This window comes from Lutra lutra, chromosome 14 (assembly GCF_902655055.1).
Source record: "Lutra lutra chromosome 14, mLutLut1.2, whole genome shotgun sequence".
Classification (NCBI taxonomy): domain Eukaryota; kingdom Metazoa; phylum Chordata; class Mammalia; order Carnivora; family Mustelidae; genus Lutra; species Lutra lutra.
The window spans coordinates 12,553,193-12,568,245 of record NC_062291.1 but is presented as its reverse complement, the minus strand read 5'-3'; the positions used below and the strand labels follow the sequence as shown (position 1 = coordinate 12,568,245).

The window sequence follows — 15,053 nt, the reverse complement described above, 5'->3', positions numbered from 1 at the left end:
AGGCACCTAGAGAACTTGACAGAACTGGACAGGGCTCCTGCCAGCTCTGAGAGTCAGGTCTAAGAAAAAGAACACTTTAGACCACCAACCTGGAGAGCATTAAGGTCTACTGTGTTCTGTTTGAAGTCTCAAGATGCTAGCACAGACATTCTCCCTGTTCCAATGAACAAGGAAGAGGTTGGACACAGGCCCTTACTGTCACTGGCCATTCTTAGGAAGGGTATGCAAGACAAACGCAGAGTAGAATTAGTGAAACACAACCTCTTGGATAAGTGCAGCAAGTCTGGGTTAAGACTCCAGTTTGGAGATATATATGCAGAATTTTATACTATGGAAGGGACACTTTCTTTCCAGATGAGCCACCAGAGGCACAGATCTGGGGCATGAGCTTGGCAAGTTTGCACAAGCCGATGTTCACAAGCATCCCCGGCTCTGGGCTCCGTGGACTCTACACGCCCGGCATCACCCCCTGCCCACTCCCCACAAGGCCATGTGGAGCCTGAAGGAGGAATTGGGGTTATCAGTGAAACTGCTTTCACCAGCCTCTTCTCAATCCGGTTTTTCAAACAGAACAAAGAAAGCAATCCTTGTTTCATTTTCCCCAAGCAGGAACTCTGCTAACTAGTTTCAGTTTCCACTTTCGGTTTTTATCTTGGTTTCCAGTTTAACTTGGTAACAACACGCCCACAGTTGACACCATTAACGGTTTATCTGATAGAACCCTGTGTTGGGACTGAGTGCAGAACATCCTCAAGACTCGCAGGAATCTCAGAAGAGCCCATCAGCTCAGCAGAACACTGCAGAACCGTTGTCTGACTCATCGCAGCCATGAGGTAAGGATTTCTCTGCTTTCCCGCCTTTCAGTATAAAGTTTTAGAAAAATGTTAATCAAAACCATCTCAAGAGACTTCGTTCAGTAATGTTAACTTTCCTCAGTCTTCTCTCTGAGCATCTGCTTGTGGACTGAGTGTTCGCTAATTCAGGCGAACTCTTTTTTCCTTTTTTCCTTTGTGTTAGCATCAAGCTTACCTCATAATAAAGCCCAAAGAAGCAGAGGGATGCAGTAAAAGAGTTTCTTTGGAAGGGAGAAGATGACCCCCAATCTCTGAAATTTTTTTCCCTAAACTCAGTACTGTCTGACCTAGGGAAGGAAGGGACATTTGGTCTGAAAAGAGACAGTGCTTTCTGCTGGCTCCTCACTGTGGGGGAAGAGTGGGACCCACACAGCTCTATGAGCCACAGCCCTGGGTTCTCTCAGATTCTTGAGGAAAATGCTGTGGGCATGGGGTCGCAGAAGCTCACAGCCTAGAGAACAAGATATTTCTCACTGTACTGCTGGGTTCCCATGGCAGGTCTTCTCAATCTGACTGGATTTAAGATGAGCAGATTAGTTCTCCCCTAGGGAAGCCAGTGCTCCGCAAATCCCTGATATCCTCCGGGCCGTGGGGTTTAACCAGAGTTGTGCTTGGGAACATCCACATCTCCCATAGCTAAAGGCCCTCATGTGGGAATTTCTATGTTGTCCAAACTGAATCTTGATTTAAATCACCTTTAATATCAACAGACTAAAAAATTTTAATTAATATCAACTTGCAAATTTCCCCTCAGTGCTCCAGTGGACAAAATGTGAAGTGACGGAAGTTCCATAAAGTGCATAATTACAAGCCTATGATCAACCCTCCTCCCTGGTCCATAGACAGATGGAGGGGGTAATCACTGATAAAGGAAATAATAATAATAATAATGATAATATAGAAGTAGCTATCACTTCCTTGATGCTTATTAAGTACCAGCCTGGCTTCTAAAAGTATTATGCAAACTATTATATTTAATACTCAACAGACAGCAATGAGGCAGGTACTCAGATCATACTGATTTTGCAATAATGAATCTCAGACTTAGAAACATTAAGGATCATACAGATAATAAATGACAGAGCTGAGACATGAACCAGAATTCCTATTCAGTGATACCTTATTAAACTTTTAAACCAATGTTTTTTTTTTCTTAGATTTGTTTATTTATTTTAGAGAGGTGGGGGAGGGGCAGAGGCAAAGAGAGACTCTCAAGCAGACTCCGTGCTGAGTGCAGAGCCCAGTGTGGGGCTCCATCCCAGGACCCTGAGATCATGACCTGAGCTGAAGACACAGACGCTTAACTAACTGAGCCACGCAGGCACCCCTAAACCAGTATTTCTTAAAGTGTACCAGTGGGGGGGGTTCATGAGATCATTTCAGACTGCATACTTACCAGTTTTTATGTTTTAGTGCTTTTGTGTTTATTTCAACATGTACTAGAGAAAAATATGTATATACCACTTGTAGAATTTCTCTTGGGTGAGTAGCATGATTTCTTTGTGATAACATATATGTATGGTAAAATTAGCCACTGTCACTTATTTTCGAGTGTATGATTTTGTGGCATTTAGTACATTCATGACATTGTCCAACCATCACCAGTATCGCCTTCAAGAATATTTTCATGGCTCTGAGGAGAAACCCCACACCACTTAAGGAGTCAATTTCCACTCATCCTTCGCTCCAGGCTCTTGCAACCATTAATCTACTTTCATTCTTTGGATTTGTCTACTGTGGGTATTTCATATCAATGGACGTATGCAAGAAGTGGCTTTCTGAGGCTGCCTTATTTCACTCAGCACAATGTCTTCAAGGTTCATCCATGTTGTAGCAGGTGTGAGAACGACCTTTTCCATGTTCAGGCTGAACAATATTCCACTATATATAGACTCCATTCATTCCTTGATGGCATTTAGGTTGCTCCCACCCTTTGACTGTTGTGAACAATGCTGCTATGAATGTAAGCATGTAAATATCTGTTCAAGTCTCTGTTTTCACTTGTTTTGGGTATACCCCAAAGTGGCACTGCTGACTCATATGACAAATCTAATTTTTTGAAGAACCATTTTCCACAGCAACTGCCCCATTTATATTCCCAGAAATAATGTACAACAGTTCTAATTTTTCCACATCCTCAACACTTGCTTTTTTCTCTTTTGCTGATAGTAGTCATCCTAATGGATGTAAAGTGGTATCTCATTTTACTTTTTTTTTTAAAGATTTTATTTATTTATTTGATGGATAGAGATCACAAGTAGGCAGAGAGGCAGGCAGAGAGAGAGAGGAAGAAGCAGACTCCCCGCTGAGCAGAGAGCCCGATGCGGGGCTCCATCCTAGGACCCTGAGATCATGACCTGAGCCGAAGGCAGAGGCTTAACCCACTGAGCCACCCAGGCGCCCCGTCATTTTACTTTTGATTTGCATTTCTTTCATGTGTTTAAGGCAACCTGTGTATCTTCTTTGGAGAAATGTTTAATCCTTTGCCCATTTTTTAGTCAGTTGTTGTTTTTTCTTGTTAGAGATTTATTTGAGAGAGAGAGAAAAAGCATGAGTAGGGGGAGGGGTAGAGGGAGAGGAGGAGAGAGAATCTCAAGCAGACTCCCCAAAGAGCGGGGAGTCCAATGGGGGATTCAATCCCAGGACCCTGAGATCATGACCTGAGCCAAAATCAGGAGTCAGATGCTTAACCAACTAGGCAACTCAGTCGCCCCTGTTGTTTGGTTTTTTTGTTGTTGAGTTACAAGAGTTGTTTATGTAGTCTGGATATTAATCTCTTATCAGATATGTGATTTGCAAATAATCTCTCCCATTTTGTGGGTTGTTTTTTCATTCTGTCAGTAGTTCCCTTTGATATACAAACATTTCTAATTTTGACGAAATCCAATTTATCTCTGTTTCCTTGTGTTGCCTCTGCTTTTGGTGTCCTAACCAAGACAGCCAAATCCAACATCATAAGGTTTTTTTCCTATTTTCTTCTAAGATTTTTGTAGTTTGGTCCATTTTGAGCTTATTGTTTTGTTTTGTTTTAGTGTGTAGTATAAGGGTCCAACTTCATTCTTTTGAATGTGGCTATCCAGGTTTCCCGGCACTATTTGTTTTTTTGCGGGGGGGAGGGTTGTTTTTTTTTTTTTAAGATTTTATTTATTTGAGAGAGCAAACAAGCACAAGGGGCAGGGGAAGGAGGGGAAGAGCAGACTTCCTGCTGAGCAGTGAGCCGGATGGACATAGGATCCTGAGATCCTGACTTCAGCCGAAGGTAGATGCTTAACTGACTGACCGGCCCAGATGCCCCCTGGCACCATTCGTTAAAAAAATCTTTCTCCATTAAATAGTCCTGGCACACATATTAAAAACCATTTGGCCGTTGTTATGGAATGAATTGTGTCCCTCTGGTCATATGTTGAAGGGTGGTTGTCATATGGGTGACCATCATAAAGGTGGTCTAACGCCCAGTGTGACTGTATTTAGAGATGGGGCATGTGAGGAAGTACTAAGGGTTAACTGAGGTCATAAGGGCCCACCCTTATGGAAGAAGAGGAAGTGCACTCACTCTCTCTCAATCCATGCACCACAGAGGAAAAGTCATGTGGACACCAGTAAGAGCCCTTATCAGGAAACAAATCAGTAGGCACCTTGATTGGGGCCTCCCAGCCTCCAGAACTGTAAGAAAATAAATATCTGTTGTTTAAGCCAGTCAGTCTGTGGTACTTCATTATGGTAGCCCTAGAAGACAAATGCAACCTTATACTGAGTGTTTGTTTCTGGGCTCTCTATCCTGTTCCACTGGTCAATATGTCGTTCTTTATGCCCATACCCCCGTTTTGATTATTGTAGCTTTGTTGTAAGTTTTGTATGAGACATCCAACTTTGTTCTTTTTCAAGATCATTTTGGTTCTTTGTGATCCCTTGAGATTCCATCTGAATTTTCAGATGGATTTTTCTATTTCTACAAAAAACAAAAACAAACAACAACAACAACAACAAAAAAAAACCACACACACACACACACAAAACGCCATTAGGATTTTGATATGGATCGCACGGAGTCTGTGGATTGCTTTGGGTGGTATTGACATCTGAACAGTATTAAAGCTTCCCGGCCATGGACACAGGATGCTTCTTACTTTATTTGTATCTTCCTTACCTTCTTTCAGCAGTGTTCTGTAGTTTCCAGTGTACGAACCTTCCACCTCCTTGGTTGACTTTATGCCTAAGTATTTAATTCTTTTTGATGCTATTATAAAAAAATTGTTTTCTTAATTTGCTTCCTGGCTTGTTTATTGTTAATGCACAGAAACACAACTGATTTTTACATGTTGATCTTGCATGCTGCAATTCTGCCGAAATCATTTCTTAGTTCTAACAGGGTTTGTGTGAAATCATTAGGACGTTCTATGTACAAAATCATGTTATTTGTAAACATAGGTCATTTTACTTCTTCTTTTCCAACTTAGAATGTATTTTATTTCTTCTCTTGATTGACTGCTCTGGCTAGGACTTCCAGAACTACATTGAAGAGAAGTGGCAAAAGTGAGCACCCTTGCCTTGTTCCTAATCTTAACAGAGAAGCTTTCAGTCTCTCACCATTGAGGGTGATGTTAGCTATGGAATTTCCTTTTTTTTTTTTTTTTTTTAAAGATTTTATTTATTTATTTGACAGAGAGAGATCACAAGTAGGCAGAGAGGCAGACAGAGAGAGAGGGGGAAGCAGGCTCCCTTCTAAGCAGAGAGCCTGATGGGAGCTCGATCCCAAGACCCTGAGATCATGACCTAATCCACTGAGCCACCCAGGCGCCCTGGATGTTGAGGAAGTTTCCTTCTATTCTAGTTTGTTGAGTGTTTTTATCATTAAAGGGTGTTGTGATCCTGTCAAATGCTTTTTCTACATCAATTAGACGATCATATGGGTTTTTTTTCCTTCATTCTGTTAATGTGGCATATTAAAATGATTGATTTTCCTACATTGAATTATTCTTGAATTCCAGGAATAAATCCTACTTGGTCATGGTGTATAATCCTTTTCATATCCTGTTAAGTTCTGTATGCTAGTATTTTGTTGAGGGTTTGGCATTAATATTCACAATGAAAATTGGTCTGTAGTTTAGTTTTGTGTTTTTGTCTTATTTGATCTTGGTATCTCTGCCATATTGGCCTCATAGAATTTATGAATTGGAAAGTGCAGTGTTTTTCCTCTTTCACTTTTTTGGGAGCATTTTAGAAGAATTGGTGTTAGTCTTTTTTTTTTTAAGATTTTATTTATTTATTTGACAGACAGAGATCACAAGTAGGCAGAGAGGCAGGCAGAGAGGGAGGGGGAAGCAAGCTCCCTGCTGAGCAGAGAGCCCAATGTGGGGCTCGATCCCAGGACCCTGGGATCATGACCTGAGCCGAAGGCAGAGGCTTTAACCCACTGAGCCACCCAGGCGCCGCGGTGTTAGTCTTTTTTTATGAGTCTTCCAACTCCTGGTTAAATCTCCATATGTGTCCTGCCAGACAAAGGCTTCCCCTGACAGGCCTCGTGAGAGACGGCTGCCTCCCTTACCCCAGACATTGCACAGCCAGCGAAGTGCAGTCTCTGAAGGGAGCTGCTGTCCAAAACGCACACAGGGCCTCTCTGGCTCATCATCTCTTCACGTGTTTGCAGTTCCTAAGCTAGGACCCCTCATTCCGTGGTCTCTTTCTCTGAGGCCTTGGGTGGAGGTCCTCCTCACATACCTCTGCTGAGACAATGTGACAGGAGGGTGGAGAGGGAAAACTGGAAGACACGTCTCCCCACTCAGACTCAGTACCCAAAACATGAGATGATGATCTAGGTGACAATAGGTATGTGCCTCCATAAAATGTAAAAACTCTGCCAACAAAGAAAAGTTCAGGACCAGATGGCTTCACTGGTGAATTCTACCACACTTTTGAAGTGTCAGGAGCAAGGTGGAGATACCAGATATCAAGGGAGCTAACACGGATGGGCCCACATTTTTACCAAGTAAAAGGCCACTGTTTTGGACTTGGACTTGTTGAGCGTCTTCTTCTCAATTCTCGTTCCCTGATGCTGAAGGCCTGTTGGGCAGGGCTGGCCTGTGCGAGATGCTCTTGGCTGTCTTGTCCAAACACCAGCAGGATCAGTTCAGTATCGCGAGTCAGATCAATGCATCCCCACATCCCCCAATCCAACTCTACCATTTGAAACCTTGGTTGGACCTCTCTATTCTGGAGGTCCATGCGTATCCTACAGAGAAAGAGTAAGAGGACGTGTCCTTCCCCTCACCTAACAAAAGAAATTGCCTTACCTACCGACCAAACAGAGAACACAGGGAAAGAACTCATGAACTTGAAGATAGAATGATAGAAATTATCCAGTCTCATACTAATTTTAAGTAGCTGTGTAAACACCAAAAAGGATGAACCTAAAGAAATCCAAGACATAATGCAGTGAAATTTTTGAAAACTAAAGACAAAGTAGTGGACAGAAATGATGCCTTAACTTTGTGCAGGGGGGGGGGGGAATCCATAATTCTCATGCCAGCTAATTTCTCATTAGAAACCATGGAGTCTAGAAAAAAGAGGCACACCATTTTTCCAGTGCTGAAGGAAAAGAACTTCCAGCCCAGACTCCTATATCCAACAAAAATATCCTTCTAGAATGAAGATGAAATCAAGACATTCTCTGATGAGGGGCACCTGGCTGCCTTAGTCAGTGGCGTGTGCAACTCTTGATCTCAGGGCTGTGAGTTTGAATCCCACAAATTTCTGTCGGGTGCAGAGATTACTTAAAAATAAAAATAAAATAAATAAATAATAATAAATAAGTAAATAATAAATAAATAAATAAATAAATAAATAAATAAATAAATAAATAAAATCTTTAAAAACAAAAAACATTCTCAGATGAAGGGAAACTAAAAGATGTCACCAAAGATTTACCCTAAAGGGATACATAAAGGAAGTTCTTCTCCAATAAGCAAAAAAGAGGAAGTAAAAGGCATATAGCTCAGAAAGGAAAAATAAAACTGTCACTGTTTACAGATGCCATCATGGTCTACTTAGAAAATCCCATCTATAAAACAACTCCTAGAACTAATGAGTGAGCCCATCAGGGTAGCAGAGTGTAAGACTGATGTACAAAACCCAATTGTATTTAGGTATACCAGCAATGAACATGTGGAAATTGAAGTTAAAATACAACAGAATTTTAGGTTGCTTCAAATAAATATTTAATAATAAATATAACATAAAATATATAGGATTTGAATGCCTAAAACTACAAAATGCTTATGAAAGGAATCAAAGAAGGTCTAAATAAACAGAAATACAGCATATTCATGGATTAGAAGACTCAACATACCAAAACTGTCAATTCTCCCTTAATTGATATAAAATTCCTATTAAAATTCCAGCAATGGGGTGCCTGGGTATCTCAGTCAGTTAAGTGTCTGCCTTCAGCTCAGGTCGTGATCCTGGGGTCCTGGGATCAAGCTGCAGACAGGCTCCCTGCTCAGCGGGGAGTCTGCTTGTCCCTCTCCCTCTGCCCCAGCAGATGTTCTGTTGCACGCACACACGATTGCTCTCTCTCTCCCCCAAATAAATAAAGTCTTTTAAAAAAGAAATATTAAAAAATCTCCAGCAAGGTATTTTATAAATATAGACAATATTAATCTAAAATTTATATGGAAAGGCAAAGGAACTAGAATAATGGTTTTTAAGAAGAATAAAGTGAGAGGAATCACCCTACGCAATTTTAAGACTACAGTAAGTGAAATTATATGGTATCGGTGTAGGGATAAAAACATAGCTCAGGGAAACAGAATAAGGAACCCAGAAATAACCCCACATAATTTTTGCCAACTGACTTTTCACAAAGGTACAAAAGCAATTCAATGAAGAAAGAACAGTCTTTTCAACAAATTGTGATTGGAACAACCAGATACCCATAGGCAGAAAATGAGCCAGCAAATTAATCTTCATACATTATGCAAACATTAACTCAAAATGAATCATAGATAGTATGTAAAAAGTGAACCTATAAAATGTGTAGAAGAAATCACAGGCAGGGCCCCTGGGTGGCTCAGTCAGTTACATGTCTATCTTCGGCTCAGGTAATGATCTCAGGGTGTTGGGATGGAACCTCCTGTTGGGCTCAATGCTCAATGGGGAGTCTGCTGCTCCTTCTACCTCTGCCACTCCCCCGCTTGCTCATTCTCTCTTGCTACCTCTGAAATAAATAAAAATCTTTAAAATAAAAAAATTAATAAATTAAAGGGACGCCTGGGGCGCCTGGGTGGCTCAGTGGGTTAAGCCTCTGCCTTCAGCTCAGGTCATGATCTCAGGGTCCTGGGATCGAGCCCTGCATCGGGCTCTCTGCTCAGCGGGGAGCCTGCTTCCTCCTCTCTCTATCTCTGCCTGCCTCTCTGCCTACTTGTGATCTCTGTCAAATAAATAAATAAAATCTTTAAAAGAATAAATAAATAAAGGGACGCCTAAGTGGCTCCATTGGAAAGCATCTGCCTTCAGCTCCAGTCATGATCCCAGGGCCCTAGGATTCAGTCCCATGTAGGGCTCCTTGCTCACCTGGGAGTCTGCTTCTCCCTCTCCTCTGCCACCCGCCCTGCTTGTGCTCTCCCTCTCTGACAAATAAATAAATAATATATTTTTAGAATTAATTAATTAATTAAAAGAAAAAGAAATCATAGGAGAGAATCTTCAGGACCCAGTGCTTGCTACAGAGTTCCTGGACATGATACCAAGAGCATGATCCATGAGAGACCAAAAAAAAAAAAAAAAAATCAATAAACTATAGTTCATCAAAAGTAAAAACTTGGATGCCTGGATGGCTCAGTCGTTAAGCGTCTGCCTTCAGCTCAGGTCATGATCCTGGGGTCCTGGGATCGAGCCCCGCATTGGGCTCCCTGCTCAGTGGGAAGCCTGCTTCTCCCTCTCCCCCACTGCTTGTGTTCCCTGTCTCACTGTATCTCTGTCGAATAAATAAAATCTTAAGAAAAAAAGTAAAAACTTTTGCTCTTCAAAAGACCTTATTAAAGGAAGAAAAGACAGGCTACACCCCAAGAGAAATATTTGAAAACCACACACCTCACAAAGGACTCCTATCTAGAATCTATAAAGAATTCTTGAAACCTGACAATGAAAAAACAAACAATCCAAATAGAAAACAGGCAGAAGATATGAAGAGATATTTTGCCAAGGAGGATGTGTGGGTGGTGAAGGAGCTCAGGAAAAGATTTTCAACAGCACTAGCCCTTAGGGAAGGGAAATTAAGCCCACAATGAGATATCCTATTAAGAGAGCTAAGAAAAAAACATTTTTAAATGAAAATTCCAAATGCTGGTAAGAATGCAGAGAATGGATCCTTCATACATTCTAGTCAGAATGGAAAATGATATGGTCACTGTGGGAAATAGTTGGGCAGTTAAAAACATAAGCACATACTAACCATATAACCTATATACCACTCCTGGGCATCTATCCCATGGAAATGAAAATGAATGTCCACACAAAAGTCTGTGCACAGCTCTTCATAGCACCTTGATCTGTAATAGGTCCCAAACCGAAAATTCTAGGAAACATCCTAGAATAGATGCATAGGTAAACCAACTGTGGCATGCCCATGCCGCGGGATATCATCCCCCAGTAAAAAGGAATGAACCATAGATAAGCTGAACAATGGATGGATGTCAGGGCATTATGAGGAGTGAAAAAAAAAAAAAGGCAATCTCAAAATGTCACCTACTGTATCATTCCATGATATGACATTCTTGAAGTGACCAAATCATAAAGAAGAAAACAAGTGACCGGAGGCTAGGGATGTTTGGTGAGGAGAAGAAAGGGGAAGAGGTGTGATTCTGAATAGTATGAGGGCGGCATTTGTGATGATAAAGTAGTTCTGCATCTTGACTGGGTCGCAGTTCCATGGATTTACTCACGTGGTGAAATGATGCAGAACTGACAGATATTGTCTCACTGTCAGTCATCTTTGCTCTGGTACGATCATTCAGTAAGGTACAATCTCCGGAAGAAACTGGGGGGAAGGCACGCCGGACCTCTGTACTCTCTTTGCAAATATCAGCCAATCTATAATTATTTCCAAGTAATAAGTGCAGAAAAAGACTTGGTTGAACAAATATCATCCCTTCTAGGTGGTCTTCATTTCTTGCAAAATCTACAGACTAAAGTCCTGAAGTAAATAACAGATACTGGGAAGGAAAGAACAGTGGGGGGTAGTACTTGACCAGTCAAAGTGATGGCTTCGTTTCCATTACACTGAGCGCTCCTAAAATTGCAAATAATTGTCGTCTATGTTTTCAGTGACAAATCCCAAGGGAATCTCCTTGAAGAGAGCCTGGTTCAGCTGAGATGTCACTTCACGTGGGAGTTGCTAGTGGAAGCCACCGAGCTGCCCGATTTAGAAAACAGGATCCTGGATGAGATTGATTTCCTGGACACCAGATACAACGCGGGGATCCACAACCTGCTGGCCTACGTGAAACACCTCAAGGGCCAGAACCAGGAAGCCCTGGGGAGCCTGCGGGAAGCAGAAGCCTTGATCCGGCAGGAACAGGCCGCCCAGTCAGAGGCGAGAAGTCTGGTCACGTGGGGCAACTACGCCTGGCTGCATCACCGCATGGGCAGGCCGCAGGAAGCCCAGGCTTACCTGGACAAGGTGGAGGACGCCTGCAAGAAGCTCGGGGCTTCCTCCCGCTACAGCGTGCAGTGTCCCCAGATGGACTGCGAGGAGGGGTGGGCCTTGCTGAAATGTGGGAGGAAGAACTATGAACGGGCCAAGGCCTGCTTTGAGAAGGCTCTGGCAGTGGACCCAGAAAACCCTGAATTCAGCACTGGGTATGCGATCTCCACCTACCGCCTGGACGGCTTTAACAAAACAACACAGGTTAGCGAGGCGTTGTGTCTGCGGCCCCTGAGAGAGGCCATCAGGCTGAACCCAGAAGATGCGTATGTTAAGGCTCTCCTTGGCTTGAAGCTCCAGGACGTAGGTCAAGAAGCTGAAGGAGAAAAGTACATAGAAGAAGCACTAGGCAACACGTCCTCGCAGACCTACGTCTTGCGGTACGCGGCCAAGTTTTACCGAAGAAAAGGCTGTCTGGATAAAGCTCTTCAGCTCCTAAAAATGGCCCTGCGGGCCACCCCGTCCTCTGCCTTCCTGCACCACCAGGTAGGGCTTTGCTACAGAGCACAAATGATCGCAATCAAGAGAGCTGCCAACTGGCAGCCCCGGGGACAGGACAGAGAAAATGTTGACAGAATGGCAAGATTAGCCATATCTCATTTTCAGTTTGCTCTGGAACAAAAGCCCACGTTTGAAGTTGCTTACATACACCTGGCAGGCATGTACACAGAAGTCGGCGACTACGGGAGAACGGAAGACACGTACCAAAAAGTGCTCTGCTTGAAATCACTCGAAGAAGAAAAACTGCAAGAGATCTATTTCCACTATGGTCAGTTTCAGGAATTTCAAAAGAAATGTGAGATCAATGCAATTATCCATTATCTGAAAGCAGTAAAAATAGAGAAGGCATCACTGTTAAGGGATAAAAGTATCAATTCTTTGGAGAAATTGGCTTTAAGGAAACTTCGTAGAAATGCATCAGATGTAGAAAGCTTGAGCATTCTCGGGTTCATCTATAAAGTCAAAGGAGAGATAAATAAGGCCCTGGAGTACTATGAGCGGGCCTTGCGGCTGGCTGCTGACTTTGGGAACTCTGAGACAGAATCCCTAGCCGTGGAAATGTGAACCTCGTTCACATTCTGTTTGACTTTTAGGTAACCCTGAACCTAAACTCTAAACTCTAGTCATTTTTTCTGCTTGCTATTTTCAGAAACATATTAAGTAATTAAGTAATCTGCTATAGTGATAGACATTTTTAACATTTATACTCAAACCTGATAAAATATTGTTTGTAGTCAGTAGTGAAGAGTGAGACAGATATACACACATTTCTGTATGTGAGAGTGAGAGGAACCATTTCTCTGTGAATGTTATCGAGCAGAAAAGCAATTTTTTAAGTAGATTTGTAGCAAATAAAGCAGTGGATTTACGTAAAATAAAATGTTTAATTCATTCATTTTTATCAATAAATCGTTTTCAGTGTTAGATACCGAATATGGTGATGTGGGGGAGGAAAAAATCTTTTTACTCTACCCATCTTAGGTTCACTGGCCAGGACCCCATAGTGAGACTGGTAAGGACAGATGAACAAGAGAAAAACAGATTTAACAACACATGCATCTCACATACACACGGGAGCGCCCAGCAATGAGTAACTCAAAGGGTGGTTTGAACCTGGACTTCCGGGGCACCTGGGTGGCTCAGTGGGTTCGGCCTCTGCCTTCGGCTCAGGTCATGATCTCAGGGTCCTATGATCGAGCCCTGCATCGGGCTCTCTGCTCAGCAGGGAGCCTGCTTCCCAACCCCTCTCTGCCTACTTGTGATCTCTCTTTCTGTCAAATAAATAATAAAATCTTAAAAAAAAAAAAAAAACCTGGACTTCCAGAGCATTCAACAAATGAACATTACATTTAGAGAAGGGATAAGAAAAAGGAAAAGAACCTTGAGTTTCTAGTGTGGCAAACTGTAGGAAGGTAAATATATGGGGGAAATTAATGGAAAATAAGAGCTAGTTAATAATGTCTGTTGTGTAGATTTCTCCAGTAGTGACTCTGCGCTGATAAAGGCCTAGAGTTGTCTCAGGCAATCAACTTCTCTCTCTGGGTGGAAGGGTAGAGAGGGTAAGGGGACACCTTTACAAGGGTATGTACTGCATTTAGGCAGATAGGGGATTGCAGAAAGTTTTCCTTACATCTGCTTCTTCTCAGTTGCCTTCAGTTGAAAATAACCCACATGCCAAGTGCCTCGGTGGCTTAGTCTCTTACGCATTTGCCTTTGGCTCAGGTCATGGTCTCAGGGTCCTGGGATTGGACCCACATCAGGCTCCCTTCTTCCCCCTCTCCCTCTGCCTCTCCTCCTGCTCATGTGCGTGCGCATTCCCTCTCTCACTCTCTCAAATAAATAAAGAAAATCTTTAAAAATAGAAACAATAATCCATATGCCAACGGGATCTATTTTAGGATGGCATATGCTGCTGTCCTGCAGTGAAGAAAGCAGACATTTTCCCAAACCTCCTGAAGTTCACAATCCAGACAGAGAAACAGTAAAACAAGTACACAGTCAAGTCAAGGTCAATTTTCTCCATGAAGTTAATTTATTGCCAAATTGTCCCAAGCGGCTTCTCTTGTTTTATGCTTTATGAAGCACTATTTATTCAGTCATTTTCTGGTCTTGATCAAGAAATTGGAAAAGGATACTAAATGATTTGAGAGACCATCAGTAACAATCACCTTTGAGTATGACATTTAATGAAAGCGGTTGCACGCTGAGCAGTATTTTTAAGAAGAAAAAAAAATAAGGAAACCACGTGATTTTTTTCATTCTTATATTTATTTTGGGGGGAGGATATATTAATTTCACATTGCAGCTGTAACCAGTAAGTAAAACTTGGTGGCTTAAAATCACAGAAATGTATTGTCTTACAGTCCTGGAGGTCAGAAATTTGAAATGGGTTTTGTTGGACTGAAATCAAAGTGTTGGCACAGCCACGCTGCCTCCTGAGGTTCTTGGGGACAAGCCCTCTTGTACCTTTTCCAACTATGAGAGGCTGCCTGCATTTCTTGCTGGGGACCCTGATCCACAAGAATACAAGTCCTCAAGGAATTCACAAACAGACTGCACAGGCCTTTGGATTTCTACCAGAATTCTACAGGAATTGAAGGGATAGAATTTTTATCATCGAAGGGCAGGCATCAGAGTTACAGAGGTGCAATCTTCCCCACTCACTTGTAACTAAAACCAGAGATTTAGAAGAGCGAAAAAATGGCATCTTATAGTGCCTATATATTTGGGGTAGGAGCCAGGTGGTGCTAAAAATGAGTTTGACCACTGCCAACTCTCCCAGACGAGAAATTCTCAGTGTAAAGAACTGTTGGATAATTGGCTGACTCTCGACTAGGCAACCCTTCCCAGGTATTTCTATCCATTGTTTGCTGCCTGAAAACAGAGCTCATTCATGCAAAATAAGTGTCCGGATTATGTGATGTGTTTATGTGAAGTGTGCTTGACAGTCTGCAGAGACCACAGTTATTAGAGTGTCTTATAACCGAATACCATCTCTC

General features: G+C 42.2%; 1 protein-coding gene across 1 annotated transcript; it reads left to right on the top strand.

Annotated features, from left to right (window-relative positions):
* Positions 1 to 645: 645 nt before the first annotated feature.
* On the top strand, positions 646 to 13,230 carry LOC125084602 (interferon-induced protein with tetratricopeptide repeats 1-like). The gene is made up of 2 exons (XM_047702118.1): positions 646 to 833; positions 11,175 to 13,230. The coding sequence occupies exons 1-2, from the start codon at positions 829 to 831 to the stop codon at positions 12,616 to 12,618; spliced, it is 1,449 nt and encodes a 482-aa protein (XP_047558074.1). The 5' UTR covers positions 646 to 828; the 3' UTR covers positions 12,619 to 13,230.
* The last annotated feature ends 1,823 nt before the right edge of the window (positions 13,231 to 15,053 follow it).